The sequence below is a fragment of the Scyliorhinus torazame genome, chromosome 8, assembly GCF_047496885.1.
Source record: "Scyliorhinus torazame isolate Kashiwa2021f chromosome 8, sScyTor2.1, whole genome shotgun sequence".
NCBI lineage: Eukaryota > Metazoa > Chordata > Chondrichthyes > Carcharhiniformes > Scyliorhinidae > Scyliorhinus > Scyliorhinus torazame.
In genome coordinates this window covers 136,552,966-136,567,800 of record NC_092714.1, presented here as the reverse complement: position 1 = coordinate 136,567,800, position 14,835 = coordinate 136,552,966, and the positions used below count along the sequence as shown (strand labels likewise).

Genomic DNA, 14,835 nt, shown 5'->3' with positions numbered 1-14,835 from the left:
GTGTGCGAGAGGCATCCTGCGGGCGTCGCATGCTGGAGGGTCCGGGTCTCTCCGTCTCCCGTGGTGTGCGAGAGGCATCCTGCGGGCGTCGCATGCTGGAGGGTCCGGGTCTCTCCGTCTCCCGTGGTCTCCGAGGGGCATCCTGCGGGCGTCGCATGCTGGAGGGTGCGGGTCTCTCCGTCTCCCGTGGTCTCCGAGGGGCATCCTGCGGGCGTCGCATGCTGGAGGGTGCGGGTCTCTCCGTCTCCCGTGGTCTCCGAGGGGCATCCTGCGGGCGGTCTGCATCTGCGGGGATGGGTGCCTGGACGTTTGGTCCTGCGATACACAATGAAGCATGCATGGTTAGACATCAGGCAGTGATCAGGTGATACGGGAGAGGGGGATATAGGGGAGGGGGGATATGGGGACGGGCTGTTGGTGGCTCACTTGCTCGTGGGGCCCCGACCTCTGCATCAGCAACCTTCCGGTCCTCAGGTCCGCCAGCCAGTTCCAGGGCCCTTTCCTCGTGTACGGTCAGTGGCCTATCATCAGCGGGCCCTCCTCCAGTCCTCACATGCTCCCTGGTGTTGTGTGCGCGCTTCTCCTGTGGGGGGGGGGGGGGGGGTGGTGGCAGGGGTAAAAGGCAACAGTGTTAGGCAGGTATATGAATGCACGCCATCGGTTGCGCGTGCATTGCAGAGGTTAAGGTTAGGGCTGGATTCACTTGGGGATATGGGGGAGGGGGGGATTTGGGGGAGCGGGGATATGGGGGAGGCTCACCCTGCCTGCTCTGACGAGGTCGTTCACCTTCTTGTGGCACTGGGTGCCTGTCCGTGGTGTTAGGGCCACAGCGGTGACGGCCTCTGCCACCTCCCTCCACAGACGCCGGCTGTGGCGTGGGGCAACTCTGCGGCCGTGCCCGGGATACAGGGCGTCCCTCCTCTGCTCCACCGCATCCAGGAGCGCCTCCACATCGCGTGACTCGAACCTCGGGGCTGAGCGACGGCCAGCCATCAAGTCGGGTGTTGCGGTCGGCTGTTCCGGTCGGGTGGGGGGGAGCTGCGCGGCCTTATGAGCCGTCACGCCGTGCAGCGCGTATGACGCTGCACGGCGTGAACCACTGCGCAAGCGCGGATCCCGTTACGTCGCTGCTAGCCCATTTCGGGCCGCAGACTATCGTCCCATTTTTATGACGTGACGCAAGTGGGATTTGCGCCGTTTTTTGCGCCGATCGGCGGAGTTTCCGCCGATAACGGAGAATTTCGCCCAAGGTGTGAGAAAACACGTCACTACTGATTATTATTGATTAATTAATCAAAACACAATCATAGTTGGGTTAAAATCAATGTCTACCAAGTAAAATTTAATACAAAATTATTTTAAATATTCACTATGGGCTTAAAATCCCACTGTGTGGGTTTCCTCCCACAGTCCAAAGATGTGCAGGTTTAGGTTAGGTGGATTGGCTATGCTAAATTGCCCTTAGTGTCCAAGAAGGTTAGGTGGGGTAATGGGGATATGGTGGAGGTGTGGGGATAGGGTGGAGGTATGGGATTGGGTGGGGTGCTCTTTCCAAGGGCCAGTGCAGACTCGATGGGCCGAATGGCCTCCTTCTGCACTGTAAATTCTATGAGAACTATTCTCTGAAAATCAAGAGCAAAACAAAATAAAATGCAAAATTACAGAATTAGAGGCTTCAGATCTTCCAGTCCCACAACTCTGACTTCAATCCTGGCTTGACAGTATATGGATGCACTTCAGCAGCTGAAACGTGTTGAAGAATGAGAATCACGCTGATTTTTCTTTTCCCCTTGCCTTGCTGAGGGATCTGAGGGCAAATGTAATGCTCCACCTGTCATCTTTTTGCACACATTCCTTAGCCCAGTACACATCGAGGACTGAACCTGAACATATTACATGCATAAATTGTACTTGCTGGTGGCAGGCAGCCTTTGCTAAAATATAAACAAAAATAATGGCTTCAATTTGTTTTTGTTTCAGGGAGAGTACTACGTATTGTAAATGGAGTGGAGAATCAGGGACACAATAAAACTGTTAATTGCGATATTGGTGTGGGAAGCAGCAAAACAATAGAACCTTCCATCAGGATGGAGAGAAAAGGATCCTGTTTGGACTCAGATGTTGAACTAATAGATGCAATGGAAGAGGCGGAAACAGATGTGAAAGGGGAAGAAACAACATCTTTAATTAAAATGTTATCCTTAACTCAAGAAGGAAGTACAAAATTATCCAGGTAAGCTTCAGGTCAAAAATCAGAAAACTCTTGAAGTCGAATCTATTAAAATTCCAAGACCGAGATTGCCTATCATAAAATTTATCAAAGGTGTTCAAGGTTATGCTTCCAAGGCAGGTAAATTGAGTTAAGATGCAGATTAGCCATGATTTAACTGAAGGGCAGAATAGGTCAGAGGCTAACTGACCTATGCCTGTCCTTGTGTGATTAAATGTATATGTAGATATATGAATGCATGCATCAGGCAGCACTCATGTTGATTGGAGCTCATACCTGCAGCATACAGAAGCCAGGATTCCATCCATTAGTGACATCGTTCAGGGATTGATGCTGAGGATATACAGGTATGGTCCAGTCTTGCATTTGGGTACCATTGCCATTTAATGGATGGAGCAAAATGATTAGTGATTAAAAGGGAAATGGATAGTAATGAAGGTGAGAGAGATGAGAAGGGGAAAAGTAGCAGAAGGAGGAAATACTGCTTTGGGAGGAGAAGAGAGGAGTGAGTGGACAGTTATGCTTTATGGGGGAGGAGAAAGGCTGTCGGTGTTAACTGAGATGCTGTAGGCAGGGACTGTGTCACCATGAACTGAAATGCTGTAGGCAGTGTGATTAATGTGGGAATTTCAGATGTATTCTATCATAGATAATATCTCAGGAAAGCAAGTATTCCTATATGCCATTGGTAGTTACAGTGGATTGAGAGCTGAGATTTTTTTTTTGTTGTTTAAGTAGAAATAAAGATGGTAATTTAGGGTATTGTATTCACTGTATTGAGTAGTATTGTGTAAGGGGTAATTGTAAGTTACTTTCTGGTGTGATGTATAAGATTTTAATACTGTGTTAGTAATAACGTTTTTTTAACATACTGTAATCCCTATTTCATCATATAATCACTCCTGTCCTCACAGTTTTACAAAATTAAAATAAAATATTGGGGTTTCTGTCCAGGATCCTAGCCACTGTTGGGATCTGGTCTGGGACTGTAATACAATTGAGGCCTCGTCTGGGATTTCAAAGTATAATTCCTTGTTTGGTTTAGGATTATTGAATTTAAACTTTGGGCACCATGGTAGCACAGTGGTTAGCACAGTTGCTTCACAGTTCCAGGGTCCCAGATTTGATTCCCGGCTTGGGTTCACTGTCTGTGCGGAGTCTGCACGTTCTCCCTGTATCTGCATGGGCTTCCTCCGGGTGCTTCGGTTTTCTCCCACAGTCCAACGATGTGCAGGTTAGGTGAACTGGCCATGATAAATTGCCCATAGTGTCCAAGTAGGTTAGGCAAGGGTTACTGGGTTACGGGATAATGTGGTGCTTTTTCCAAGGGTCAGTACAGACTCGATGGGCCGAACGATCTCCTTCTGCACTGTAAAGTCTATGATTCCATGGTAAAGACAGTGGGCGAGATTCTCCGACCCCCCCCCCCGCCCCCGGCCGGGTCGGAGAATCGCCGTGGGCTGGTGTGAATCCCGCCCCCGCCGGTTGCCGAATTCTCCGGCACCGGAGATTCGGCGGGGGCGGGAATCGCGCCGCGCCGGTTGGCGGGCCACCGGGGTCCCGCTGCTAGAATGCCTGTCCCGCCGGCGTGGATTAAACCACCTCTCTTACCGGCGGGACAAGGCGGCGCGGGCGGGCTCCGGGGTCCTGGGGGTGGCGCGGGGCGATCTGGCCCCGGGGGGTGCCACCACGGTGGCCTGGCCCGCGATCGGGGCCCACCGATCCGCGGGCAGGCCTGTGCCATGGGGGCACTCTTTTCCTTCCGCCTTCACCACGGTCTCCACCATGGCGGAGGCAGAAGAGACTCCCTCCACACCGCATGCGCGGGGATGCCGTGAGCGGCCACTAACGCTCCCGTGCATACGCCGCCTGGCAATGTCATTTCCGCGCCAGCTGGCGGGGCACCAAAGGCCTTTTCCGCCAGCTGGCGGGGCGGAAATCAGTCCGGCGCGGGCCTAGCCCCTCAAGGTTAGGGCTCAGCCCCCCAAGATGCGGAGGATTCCACACCTGAGGGGCGGCGCGATGCCGGACTGATTTTCGCTGTTTTTGGCGCCGGTTGGCGGACATCGCGCCGATACCGGAGAATTTCGCCCAGTGAGTGTGTGGAATGGTTGCTTTCTTTCAGGTTTTGAAGTTTAAATAGGGAGCGACTGGAGATGGTTCTTTCTGGTGCAAAGGGTTTCCTGGGTGTGGAAGAGGTTACTCATGCCAATTTAGAACGGGCCACTAATACAAAACTTTGGGGTTTGGCGGAAGTTAACCTTGTCTGAAAGGGTGAGGAAGGTATAGATAATACAAACAAATTGAATTTACCAGAGACACAACCCGAATCATTAAAATGAGCTAAAATCCAATTACAAATGAAGCAATTAGAAATGCAGGAAAAAGATAAACAGAAATAACTCGAACTGAAGAAATTGGAAATAGAAGAAAAGGAGTGAGAGGGTTGAAAAGGAAAGAGAGAGGCCTTTTCAAAAGAAAATGGAAAGGAGCGAGCTTGAGGTAGAAATGTAAAGATTAGCAAAGGATAAGTTGGATAAGGCTAAGATTGGTGGAGTTGTGGATAGTGAGGACGGCTGTTGTCGGCTGCAAAGAGACATAGATAGGATGCAGAGCTGTGCTGAGAAGTGGCAGATGGAGTTTAACCCTGAAAAGTGTGAGGTTGTCCATTTTGGAAGGACAAATATGAATGCGGAATACAGGGTTAACGGTAGAGTTCTTGGCAATGTGGAGGAGCAGAGAGATCTTGGGGTCTATGTTCATTCATCTTGCCACTCAAGTGGATAGAGCTGTGAAGAAGGCCTATGGTGTGCTAGTGTTCATTAACAGAGGGATTGAATTTAAGAGCCGTGAGGTGATGATGCAGCTGTACAAAACTTTGGTACGGCCACATTTGTAGTACCGTGTACAGTTCTGGTCGCCTCATTTTAGGAAGGATTTGGAAGCTTTGGAAAAGGTGCAAAGGAGATTTACCAGGATGTTGCCTGGAATGGAGAGTAGGTCTTACGAGGAAAGGTTGAGGGTGCTAGGCCTTTTCTCATTAGAACGGAGAAGGATGAGGGGCGACTTGATAGAGGTTTATAAGATGATCAGGGGAATAGATAGAGTAGACAGTCAGAGACTTTTTCCCCGGGTGGAACAAACCATTACAAGGGGACATAAATTTAAGGGGAATGGTGGAAGATATAGGGGGGATATCAGAGGTAGGTGCTTTACCCAGAGAGTAATGGAGGCATGGAATGCACTGCCTGTGGAAGTAGTTGAGTCGGAAACATTAGGGACCTTCAAGCAGCTATTGGATATAGACATGGATTACGGTGGAATGATGTAGTGTAGATTAATTTGTTCTTAAGGGCGGCACGGTAGCATTGTGGATAGCACAATTGCTTCACAGCTCCAGGGTCCCAGGTTCGATTCCGGCTTGGGTCACTGTCTGTGCGGAGTCTGCACATCCTCCCCGTGTGTGCGTGGGTTTCCTCCGGGTGCTCCGGTTTCCTCCCACAGTCCAAAGATGTACAGGTTAGGTGGATTGGCCATGATAAATTGCCCTTAGTGTCCAAAATTGCCCTTAGTGTTGGGTGGAGGTGTTGACCTTGGGCAGGGTGCTCTTTCCAAGAGCCGGTGCAGACTCAATGGGCCGAATGGCCTCCTTCTGCACTGTAAATTCTATGATAATCTATGATTAATCTAGGACAAAGGTTCGGCACAACATCGTGGGCCGAAGGGCCTGTTCTGTGCTGTATTTTTCTATGTTCTATGATCAGGGGTGAAATTCTCCGGATTCGGCGCGATGTCCGCCGACTGGCGCCCAAAACGGCGCAAATCAGACGGGCATCGCGCCGCCCCAAAGGTGCGGAATGCTCCGCATCTTTGGGGGCCGAGCCCCAACCTTGAGGGGCTCGGTCGGCGCCGGACGAATTTCCGCCCCGCCAGCTGGCGGAAAAGGCGTTTGGTGCCCCGCCATCTGGCGCAGAAATGACATCTCGGCGCGGCGCATGCGCTGGAGCGTCAGCGGCCGCTGACAGCTTCCCACGCATGCGCAGTGGAGGGAGTCTCTTCTGCCTCCGCCATGGTGGAGACCATGGCGGAGGCGGAAGGGAAAGAGTGCCCCCACGGCACAGGCCCACCCGCAGATCGGTGGGCCCCGATCGCGGGCCAGGCCACCGTGGGGGCACCCCCCGAGGCCAGATCGCCCCGCCCCCCCCCCCCAGGATCCCGGAGCCCGCCCGCGCCGCCTTGCCCCGCCGGTAAGGTAGGTGGTTTAATTTACGCCGGCGGGACAGGCATTTTAGCGGCGGGACTTCGGCCCATCCGGGCCGGAGAATCGCGCGGGGGGGCCCCGCCAACCGGCGCGGCGTGATTCCCGCCCCCGCCGAATCTCCGGTGCCGGAGACTTCGGCAACCGGCGGGGTTCACGCCAGCCCCCGGCGATTCTCCGACCCGGCGGGGAGAATTTCGCCCAAGGACAGGATTTGAATTTCGGAAACTGGAACTGCAACAGAACATAAATGTCAAAATGTTTGAGTTAAAGGCAGAAGCTGAGGAAGGCGAAACACTTCCTAGTCAAAAGCTTAGTAGGGATGTATTTAAATATATTCAAGCACTGCCAAGATTTGATGAGAAGATGTGGAACCCTGTTTTTACCTAATTTGAGTAAGTGGCTAAGCAATTGAATTGGCCAAAGGCCATGTGGGTAGTGTTGATTCAAACAAAGTTGGAAGGTAGAGCTAATGAAGTGGTTTGCATTGCTATCAGGGGAAATATCTGGGGATTATGATCAGATGAGGAAAATACATTGCATATGAACTAGTGCCAAAAGCCTACAGACAAAAGTTTATAAATCTAAGGAAAGAACCAGGTCAGAATATATAGAATTCGAAAGAATTAAACAAAATAATTTTGATAGGTGGATAAGAGCAGTAAAAATAGACCAAACATATGACGCTCTTCAGGAAACAATTATTTTGGAGAAATTTAAAGATTCACTTGTTGCCGTAGTGAGAACTTGTGTGCAAGAGCAAAGAGTTAAAGCTGCTATACTGGCAGCAGAAATAGCAGATAATTTTGAATTGGTTCACAAAGCAGAGTCTGGTTTCCGACATCAGTTTCAACCTGTGAAGGATAGAAACTGGGGAAATGAGAAATTCACAAGTTGTCAAGGCAAAGGATGTTTAGTTGGAGGAGTGTTTGCCTCACGTTAAAAAGGAAACCTATGGGACTTCCGGGTGCGGCGATGACCAGCTAAGTCGCACGTTTCGGCAGCTCCCGGTGGAACGGACTTTTGGGCTCTTAATAGGAGCCCCAACAGCAATTTAAACGGCCAAAAACACTGTGCGGTAAACTAGAAGGGAATCCCCCCGGATACGCATGGATAAAGGAGAGGATAGCAGCCGGATTGCGGAGGATCCTCTGGAGCAGCGGCAAGGAAGGCAAGCTCAAAGCAAGATGGCGTCGGAAGGTGGCCGTTTGTTATGGGGCCCAGACCAACAAGAGTTCCTGCGGCGCTGTGTGGAAGAGCTGAAAAAGGAATTGAAGAAGGAGTTGTTGGCCCCGATATTACAGGCGATTGAAGGGCTAAAGGAGGAGCAGAAGACCCAAGAGCAGGAGCTTCGGGTCGTGAAGGCAAAGGCTGCTGAAAACTAAGATAAAATACAGGGCCTGGTGGTGAAGACAGAGACGCACGAGGCGCAGCACAAAAGGTGTGTGGAAAGGCTGGAAGTACTGGAGAATAATTCGAGGAGGAAGAATTTAAGGGTTCTGGGTCTTCCCGAAGGCGTAGAAGGGGCGGACGTCGGGACAAATGTGAGCACGATGCTTCACTCGCGAATGGGATCGGAGGCCCCGACGGGCCCTTTGGAGGTGGAGGGAGCTTATCGAGTTATGGCGCGAAGACCAAGGGCAGGAGAAATACCTCGAGCCATAGTGGTGAGGTTTTACCGCTATAATGACAGAGAGATGGTCCTAAGATGGGCGAAGAAAACTCGGAGCTGCAGGTGGGAGAACGCGGTGATCCGCGTATACCAGGATTGGAGTGCGGAGGTGGCGAGAAGGAGAGCAAGTTTTAATCGGGCTAAGGCGGTGCTTCACAAAAAGAAGATCCAGTTTGGAATGTTACAACCGGCGAGATTGTGGGTCACACACCAAGGGAAGCACCACTACTTTGAGACGGCAGAAGAGGCGTGGACATTCATTGTGGACGAGAAGCTGGAATAGTCTGCCGAGAGAAAGAACTTTTGGGACAAAGTGGTGGGGTGATTATGTGGGGCGAGGGAAAAAGGGGGAGGGGGGATGATTTTTCAGTTTGTTAATCTTGCGATCCTGTAACTTTTCTCTCTTCCACATGTTGGGGGTGGGGGGGGGGGAAGAGTGTATGTGGAACTGTGGGCGCCGGTCATTAGGGGCGGGGCCAAGTGGGAAACGCGGGCTTTGTTCCCGCGCTATGGTAATTATGGCGGGAACAGGGACGCAGGAAGGAGGGGGCCTCGCACAGTGGGGGCCGAGGACAAGGGGGGAAGCAGAGGTCAGCCAGAGTTCGCTGACTTCTGGGAGCAACATGGGCGGTGCAACTACGCTAGGAAGGGATCTAACGGAGGGGGGGGGGGAAAGGGGGGGGTTAACTGGGGTGCTGCTGCTAAGGAGAAGGGGGAGCTGTTATGGGATGGGGTGGTCGAGGTGGGAGGGTGCCGTCGGGGGGATACACGGGTACGTGGGAACCGAGTGAGGAGCTGGGTTAAAAAAGGGGATGGCTAGTCGACAAGGGGGGGGGGGGGCGGTAAAGAGTCCCCCAACCCGGCTGATCACGTGGAACGTGAGAGGGCTGAACGGGCCGATTAAAAGGGCACGGGTACTCGCACACCTAAAGAAATTAAAGGCAGATGTGGTTATGTTGCAGGAGACGCATCTAAAACTGATAGACCAGGTCAGGCTACGTAAAGGATGGGTGGGGCAGGTGTTTCATTCGGGTTTGGATGCGAAGAACAGGGTGGTGGCTATCTTGGTGGGGAAACGGGTACTGTTTGAGGCAAAGACCATAGTGGCGGTAGATATGTGATGGTGAGTGGCAGATTGCAAGGGGAGGCGGTGGTTCTGGTGAACGTATATGCCCCGAACTGGGATGATGCAAATTTTATGAGGCGTATGTTGGGACGTATCCCGGACCTGGAGGCGGGAAAGTTGGTAATGGGGTGAGATTTCAATACGGTGCTGGATCCAGGGCTGGACCGATCGAGGTCCAGGACCGGGAGGAGGCCGGCAGCGGCCAGGGTGCTCAAGGACTTCATGGAGCAGATGGGAGGGGTAGACCCCTGGAGATTTAGTAGGCCTAGGAGTAAGGAGTTCTCATTTTTCTCCCATGTCCACAAAGTATATTCACGGATAGACTTTTTTTGTCTTGGGAAGGGCACTGATTCCGAAGGTGACAGGGACACAATATACGGCCATAGCTATTTCGGACCACGCTCCACATTGGGTAGACCTGGAGGTAGGAGAGGAAAAAGAACAGCACCCACTCTGGAGAATGGATGTGGGCTTATTGGCGGATGAGGGGGTATGTTTAAGGGTGAGGGGGTGCATCGAAAGGTACTTGGAGCTTAATGACAATGGAGAGGTTCAGGTGGGAGTGGTCTGGGAGGCGTTGAAGGCAGTGGTTAGAGGGGAACTGATATCCATAAGGGCACATAAAGGGAAACAAGAGGGTAAAGAAAGGGAGCGATTGCTGAAAGAACTTTTGAGGGTGGACAGGCAATATGCGGAGGCACCGGAGGAGGGACTGTACAGGGAAAGACAAAGGCTACATGTGGAGTTTGACCTGCTGACCACGGGTAAGGCGGAGGTACAGTGGAGGAGGGCACAGGGTGTACAGTATGGAGAGAAGGCGAGTCGGCTACTGGCCCACCAATTGAGGAAGAGGGGAGCAGCGAGGGAGATAGGTGGGGTGAGAGATGAGGAGGGAGAGATGGAATGGGGAGTGGAGAGAGTGAACGGGGTGTTCAAGGCATTTTATGAGAGGTTATATAAGGCTCAGCCCCCGGAAGGGAAGGAGGGAATGATGTGTTTCTTGGATCAGCTGGAATTCCCTAAGGTGGAGGAGCAGGAGAGGGCGGGACTGGGAGCACAGATTGAGATGGAGGAGGTGGTAAAAGGGATTGGGAGCATGCAGGCGGGGAAGGCCCCGGGACCGGACGGATTCCCGGTGGAATTTTATAGGAAGTATATGGACTTACTGGCCCCGCTTCTGACGAGAACCTTTAATGAGGCTAGGGAAAGGGGGCAGCTGCCTCCGACTATGTCGGAGGCAACTATATCGCTACTTTTGAAGAAGGAAAAAGACCCGCTGCAGTGTGGGTCCTACAGGCCCATTTCCCTTTTAAATGTAGATGCTAAGCTCTTGGCCAAGGTGATGGCGACGAGGATAGAGGACTGTGTCCCCGGGGTGGTCCACGAGGATCAAACTGGGTTCGTTAAGGGGAGACAGCTGAACACGAACATACGGAGGTTGCTAGGGGTAATGATGATGCCCCCACCAGAGGGGGAGGCGGAGATAGTGGTGGCGATGGACGCCGAGAAAGCATTCGACAGAGTGGAGTGGGATTATCTGTGGGAGGTGCTGAGGAAATTTGGTTTTGGAGAAGGGTATATCGGATGGGTACAGCTGCTGTATAGGGCCCCGGTGGCGAGCGTGGTCACGAACAGACAGAGGTCTGATTACTTCCGTCTTCATAGAGGGACGAGGCAGGGGTGTCCCCTGTCTCCGTTACTGTTTGCATTGGCGATTGAGCCCCTGGCCATAGCACTGAGGGGCTCCAGGAAGTGGAGGGGAGTGCTCGGGGTGGAGAAGAACACCGGGTATCCTTGTATGCAGATGATTTATTGCTGTATGTTGCGGACCCAGTGGAGGGGATGCCTGAGATAATGCAGACACTCAGGGAGTTTTCGGGGTACAAATTGAATATGGGTAAGAGTGAGCTGTTTGTGGTGCATCTGGGGGAGCAGAGCAGGGGAATAGATGACTTACCGTTGAGGAAGGTGACAAGAGATTTCCGGTACTTAGGGATTCAGATAGCCAGGAGTTGGGGAACCTTACACCGGCTTAATCTAACAAGATTGGTGGAACAGATGGAGGAGGATTTTAAGAGATGGGACATGGTGCCCCTGTCACTGGTGGGTAGGGTGCAGGCGGTTAAAATGGTAGTCCTCCCGAGATTCCTTTTTGTGTTTCAGTGCCTTCTGGTGATGGTCACAAAGGCTTTTTTCAAGAGAATTGAGAAAAGTGTCATGAGTTTTGTGTGGGCCGGGAAGACCCCGAGAGTGAGGAGGGGTTTCTTGCAGCGTAGCAGGGATAGGGGGGGGGGCTGGCACTACCGAGCCTAAGTGAATACTACTGGGCCGCCAATATCTCAATGGTGTGTAAGTGGATGGGAGAAGGGGAGGGAGCGGCGTGGAAGAGATTGGAGATGGCGTCCTGCAAGGAATCCAGCCTACAAGCAATGGTGACGGCGCCGTTGCCGTTCTCCCCGAAGAAATACACCACAAGTCCAGTGGTGGTGGCAACACTAAAAATTTGGGAGCAGTGGAGACGACATAGGGGAAGGACGGGAGCCTCGGTGCGGTCCCCGATAAGAAATAACCATAGTTTTGTCGCGGGGAGAATGGATGGGGGATTTGGAGCATGGCAAAGAGCTGGGGTTGTGCAACTGAGAGATCTGTTCGTAGGCGGGACGTTTGCGAGTCTGGGAGCGCTGACGGAGAAATATGGGTTGCCCCAAGGGAATGCATTTCGGTACATGCAACTGAGGGCTTTCGCGAGGCAACAGGTGAGGGAATTCCCAACTCCCGACGCAGGAGGTTCAGGATAGAGTGATCTCAGGGACATGGGTGGGGGATGGTAGGGTGTCGGATATATACAGGGAAATGAGGGACAAGGGGGAGATCATGGTGGATGAGCTGAAGGGGAAATGGGAAGAAGAGCTGGGGGAAGAGATTCAGGAGGGGCTGTGGACTGATGCCCTACGTCGGGTAAACTCGTCGTCCTCGTGCGCCAGGCTAAGCCTGATACAATTCAAGGTTTTACACAGGGCGCATATGACCGGAGCACGGCTCAGTAAATTTTTCGGGGTAGAGGATAGGTGTGGGAGATGCTCGAGAAGCCCAGCAAACCACACCCACATGTTATGGTCATGTCCGGCACTACGGGGGTTCTGGGTGGGGGTGGCAAAGGTGCTTTCGAAGGTGGTGGGGGTCCGGGTCGAGCCAAGCTGGGGGTTGGCTATATTCGGGGTTGCAGAAGAGCCGGGAGTGCAGGAGGCGAAAGAGGCTGATGTCTTGGCCTTTGCGTCCCTCGTAGCCCGGTGAAGGATATTGCTTATGTGGAAGGAAGCCAAACCCCCGGGCGTGGAGACCTGGATAAATGACATGGCAGGGTTTATAAAACTAGAACGGATAAAGTTTGCACTAAGGGGTTCGGCTCAAGGGTTCACCAGGCGGTGGCAACCGTTCATTGACTACCTCGCAGAACGATAAAGGAAATGGGAAGGTAACAGCAGCAACCCAGGGGGGAGGGGGGTGGGCCCGGGCGGGTCCTCAGGGGTGTTTTTGTATAAATATTTGTATTAGGCTATGTATATTGGATTGTTTGATTTTATTTTTGGAGAGTTATTTTTGATAGGGCAGTTGCCATTCAGTTTATATATTATTTATTTATTTGTTAAAAACGGCCACTGTTATTTATACTGTTTTACTGTTGTAAAAAGGAAAACCTTTGTATTGTTTTGTTTGGCCAAAAAATTTGAATAAAATATATATTTTTTTAATAAAAGGAAACCTATTATAGTGGAAGAGAGATGAGGAAACTTATGTTTTCGGTGTAGTAAAGTTGGACACATGAAGCCGCAGTGTTGGTGGCTTAAGAAAAGTATTGGGAAGACAGACTCGGTCAAACAAGATAAGCCAGTGGGGCTTATTAAAGTGGAAAAAAAAACGTTGCTCCAGTGGAAGAGGTGCCACAGAGTGTACAACCTGTTCAGAGATTGGTGGATAAGCAGGTGCCCAAAATGTTTCAGGATTTTATTTGTGTGGGTAAGGTTTACTCGTGTGTCCAAGAAGTAGAAGGGGGATTGAGGAGCGAGTCAGTCTTTAATGGTGAGATATAAGGGGATATGTCGCTTCGAAGGAGTATTGCCAGAAAAGGTGGTAATATGTGGAATGAGTGGGTAGAGGAGTAGCGTGCCACCATACAGGGTAATGTTAGAGAGTCAAGTGAAGTGTGGCGAAGCAGTGGTAGGAGTAATAGAAAATTCACCCTTTTCAGGGGTACACTTTATCCAGGGTAATGATATAGCTGGATCACAAATGGGAGTGCAGATCACTGAGGTTGAAAAGCCAGTGGCAAGTCAAACAACTGAGGTGTTGCACAAAGCATATCCTGGGGTATTTCCTGATTGTGTGGTGACAAGGTCACAAAGCTACAGGTTGAGAAAGAAGGAAGAACTTGAGGAGTGCCGATAGGGAGGTTGAAATTCAGTTGTCAGAAATCATGTTTGATCAGATGGTTGGTAAAGAATAAGAGAGGGTGGCGGATAAAGAGGATATCTTTAATTCAAGAAAGTTTCAGAGATCAAGCAATTATATTAGAAAGCATATACAGAAATGGAATTGGGAGTATATACCAGAGTGTTATTGCATTAGAAGTAATGTATTAATAAGAAAATGGAGACCGTTACATTTTCAAGCAAATGAGAAATGGGCAGTAGTTCATCAAATGGCAGCACGGTAGCATTGTGGATAGCACAATTGCTTCACAGCTCCAGGGTCCCAGGTTCAATTCCGGCTTGGGTCACTGTCTATGCGGAGTCTGCACATCCTCCCCGTGTGTGCGTGGGTTTCCTCCGGGTGCTCCGGTTTCCTCCCACAGTCCAAAGATGTGCAGGTTAGGTGGATTGGCCATGATAAATTGCCCTTAGTGTCCAAAATTGCCCTTAGTGTTGGGTGGGGTTACTGGGTTATGGGGATAGGGTGGAGGTGTTGACCTTGGGTAGGGTGCTCTTTCCAAGAGCCAGTGCAGACTCGATGGGCCAAATGGCCTCCTTCTGCACTGTAAATTCTATGATAATCTATGAAGTGGTATTGCCAGTGGTTATAGAAAGGAGGTTTTGCGGGTAACGATCAGGTTCTAATAGGGGGTCGGTTAGGGATAAGCGACTTCCGGTGACAGCGGGCAGGAGGCAGCCGCGCGTTGGAGGGCTCCCGTTCAGGAACGGCATTGTCAGGGGTTAACGCCCGGTCCTAGGGCCAGTGAAGGCAGTAAAATTCGGGAGACAGCACAGTAAAGGGAAATGTCGAAGACCAGCAAAAAAACGGGCATGAAAAAAGCTGAAAGTCCGTCGGGGAGTGGAAAGGTCACCGTGGGGTCAGTAAAGAAAATGGAGGCTGGAGCACCAGGGGAGGCCGCATTGCTTACGGCTGAAGAAATAACTAAGTTGATGGCTGCGGAATTCGAAAGGCAGTTTACAAAATACATGGAGACAATGAGGAAGGAGTGGTGGAGGAGGCGATTTCCCCGGTGACGAAGGCGGTGGCGAAGGCATTGTCGGAGGTGCGAGAGCAAGGGT

At 51.4% G+C, this 14,835-nt stretch overlaps 1 protein-coding gene across 3 annotated transcripts in view; it reads left to right on the top strand.

Moving 5' to 3' along the window:
- LOC140428135 (histone-lysine N-methyltransferase SETDB2-like) overlaps positions 1-14,835 on the top strand; it is a 206,083-nt gene that overhangs the window by 131,159 nt on the left and 60,089 nt on the right. For all 3 annotated transcript variants that reach the window (XM_072514236.1, XM_072514235.1, XM_072514237.1), the window contains one exon: positions 1,981-2,233. In XM_072514236.1, coding sequence (XP_072370337.1) covers positions 1,981-2,233 — 253 coding nt within the window. The remainder of the gene's footprint in view (positions 1-1,980; positions 2,234-14,835) is intronic.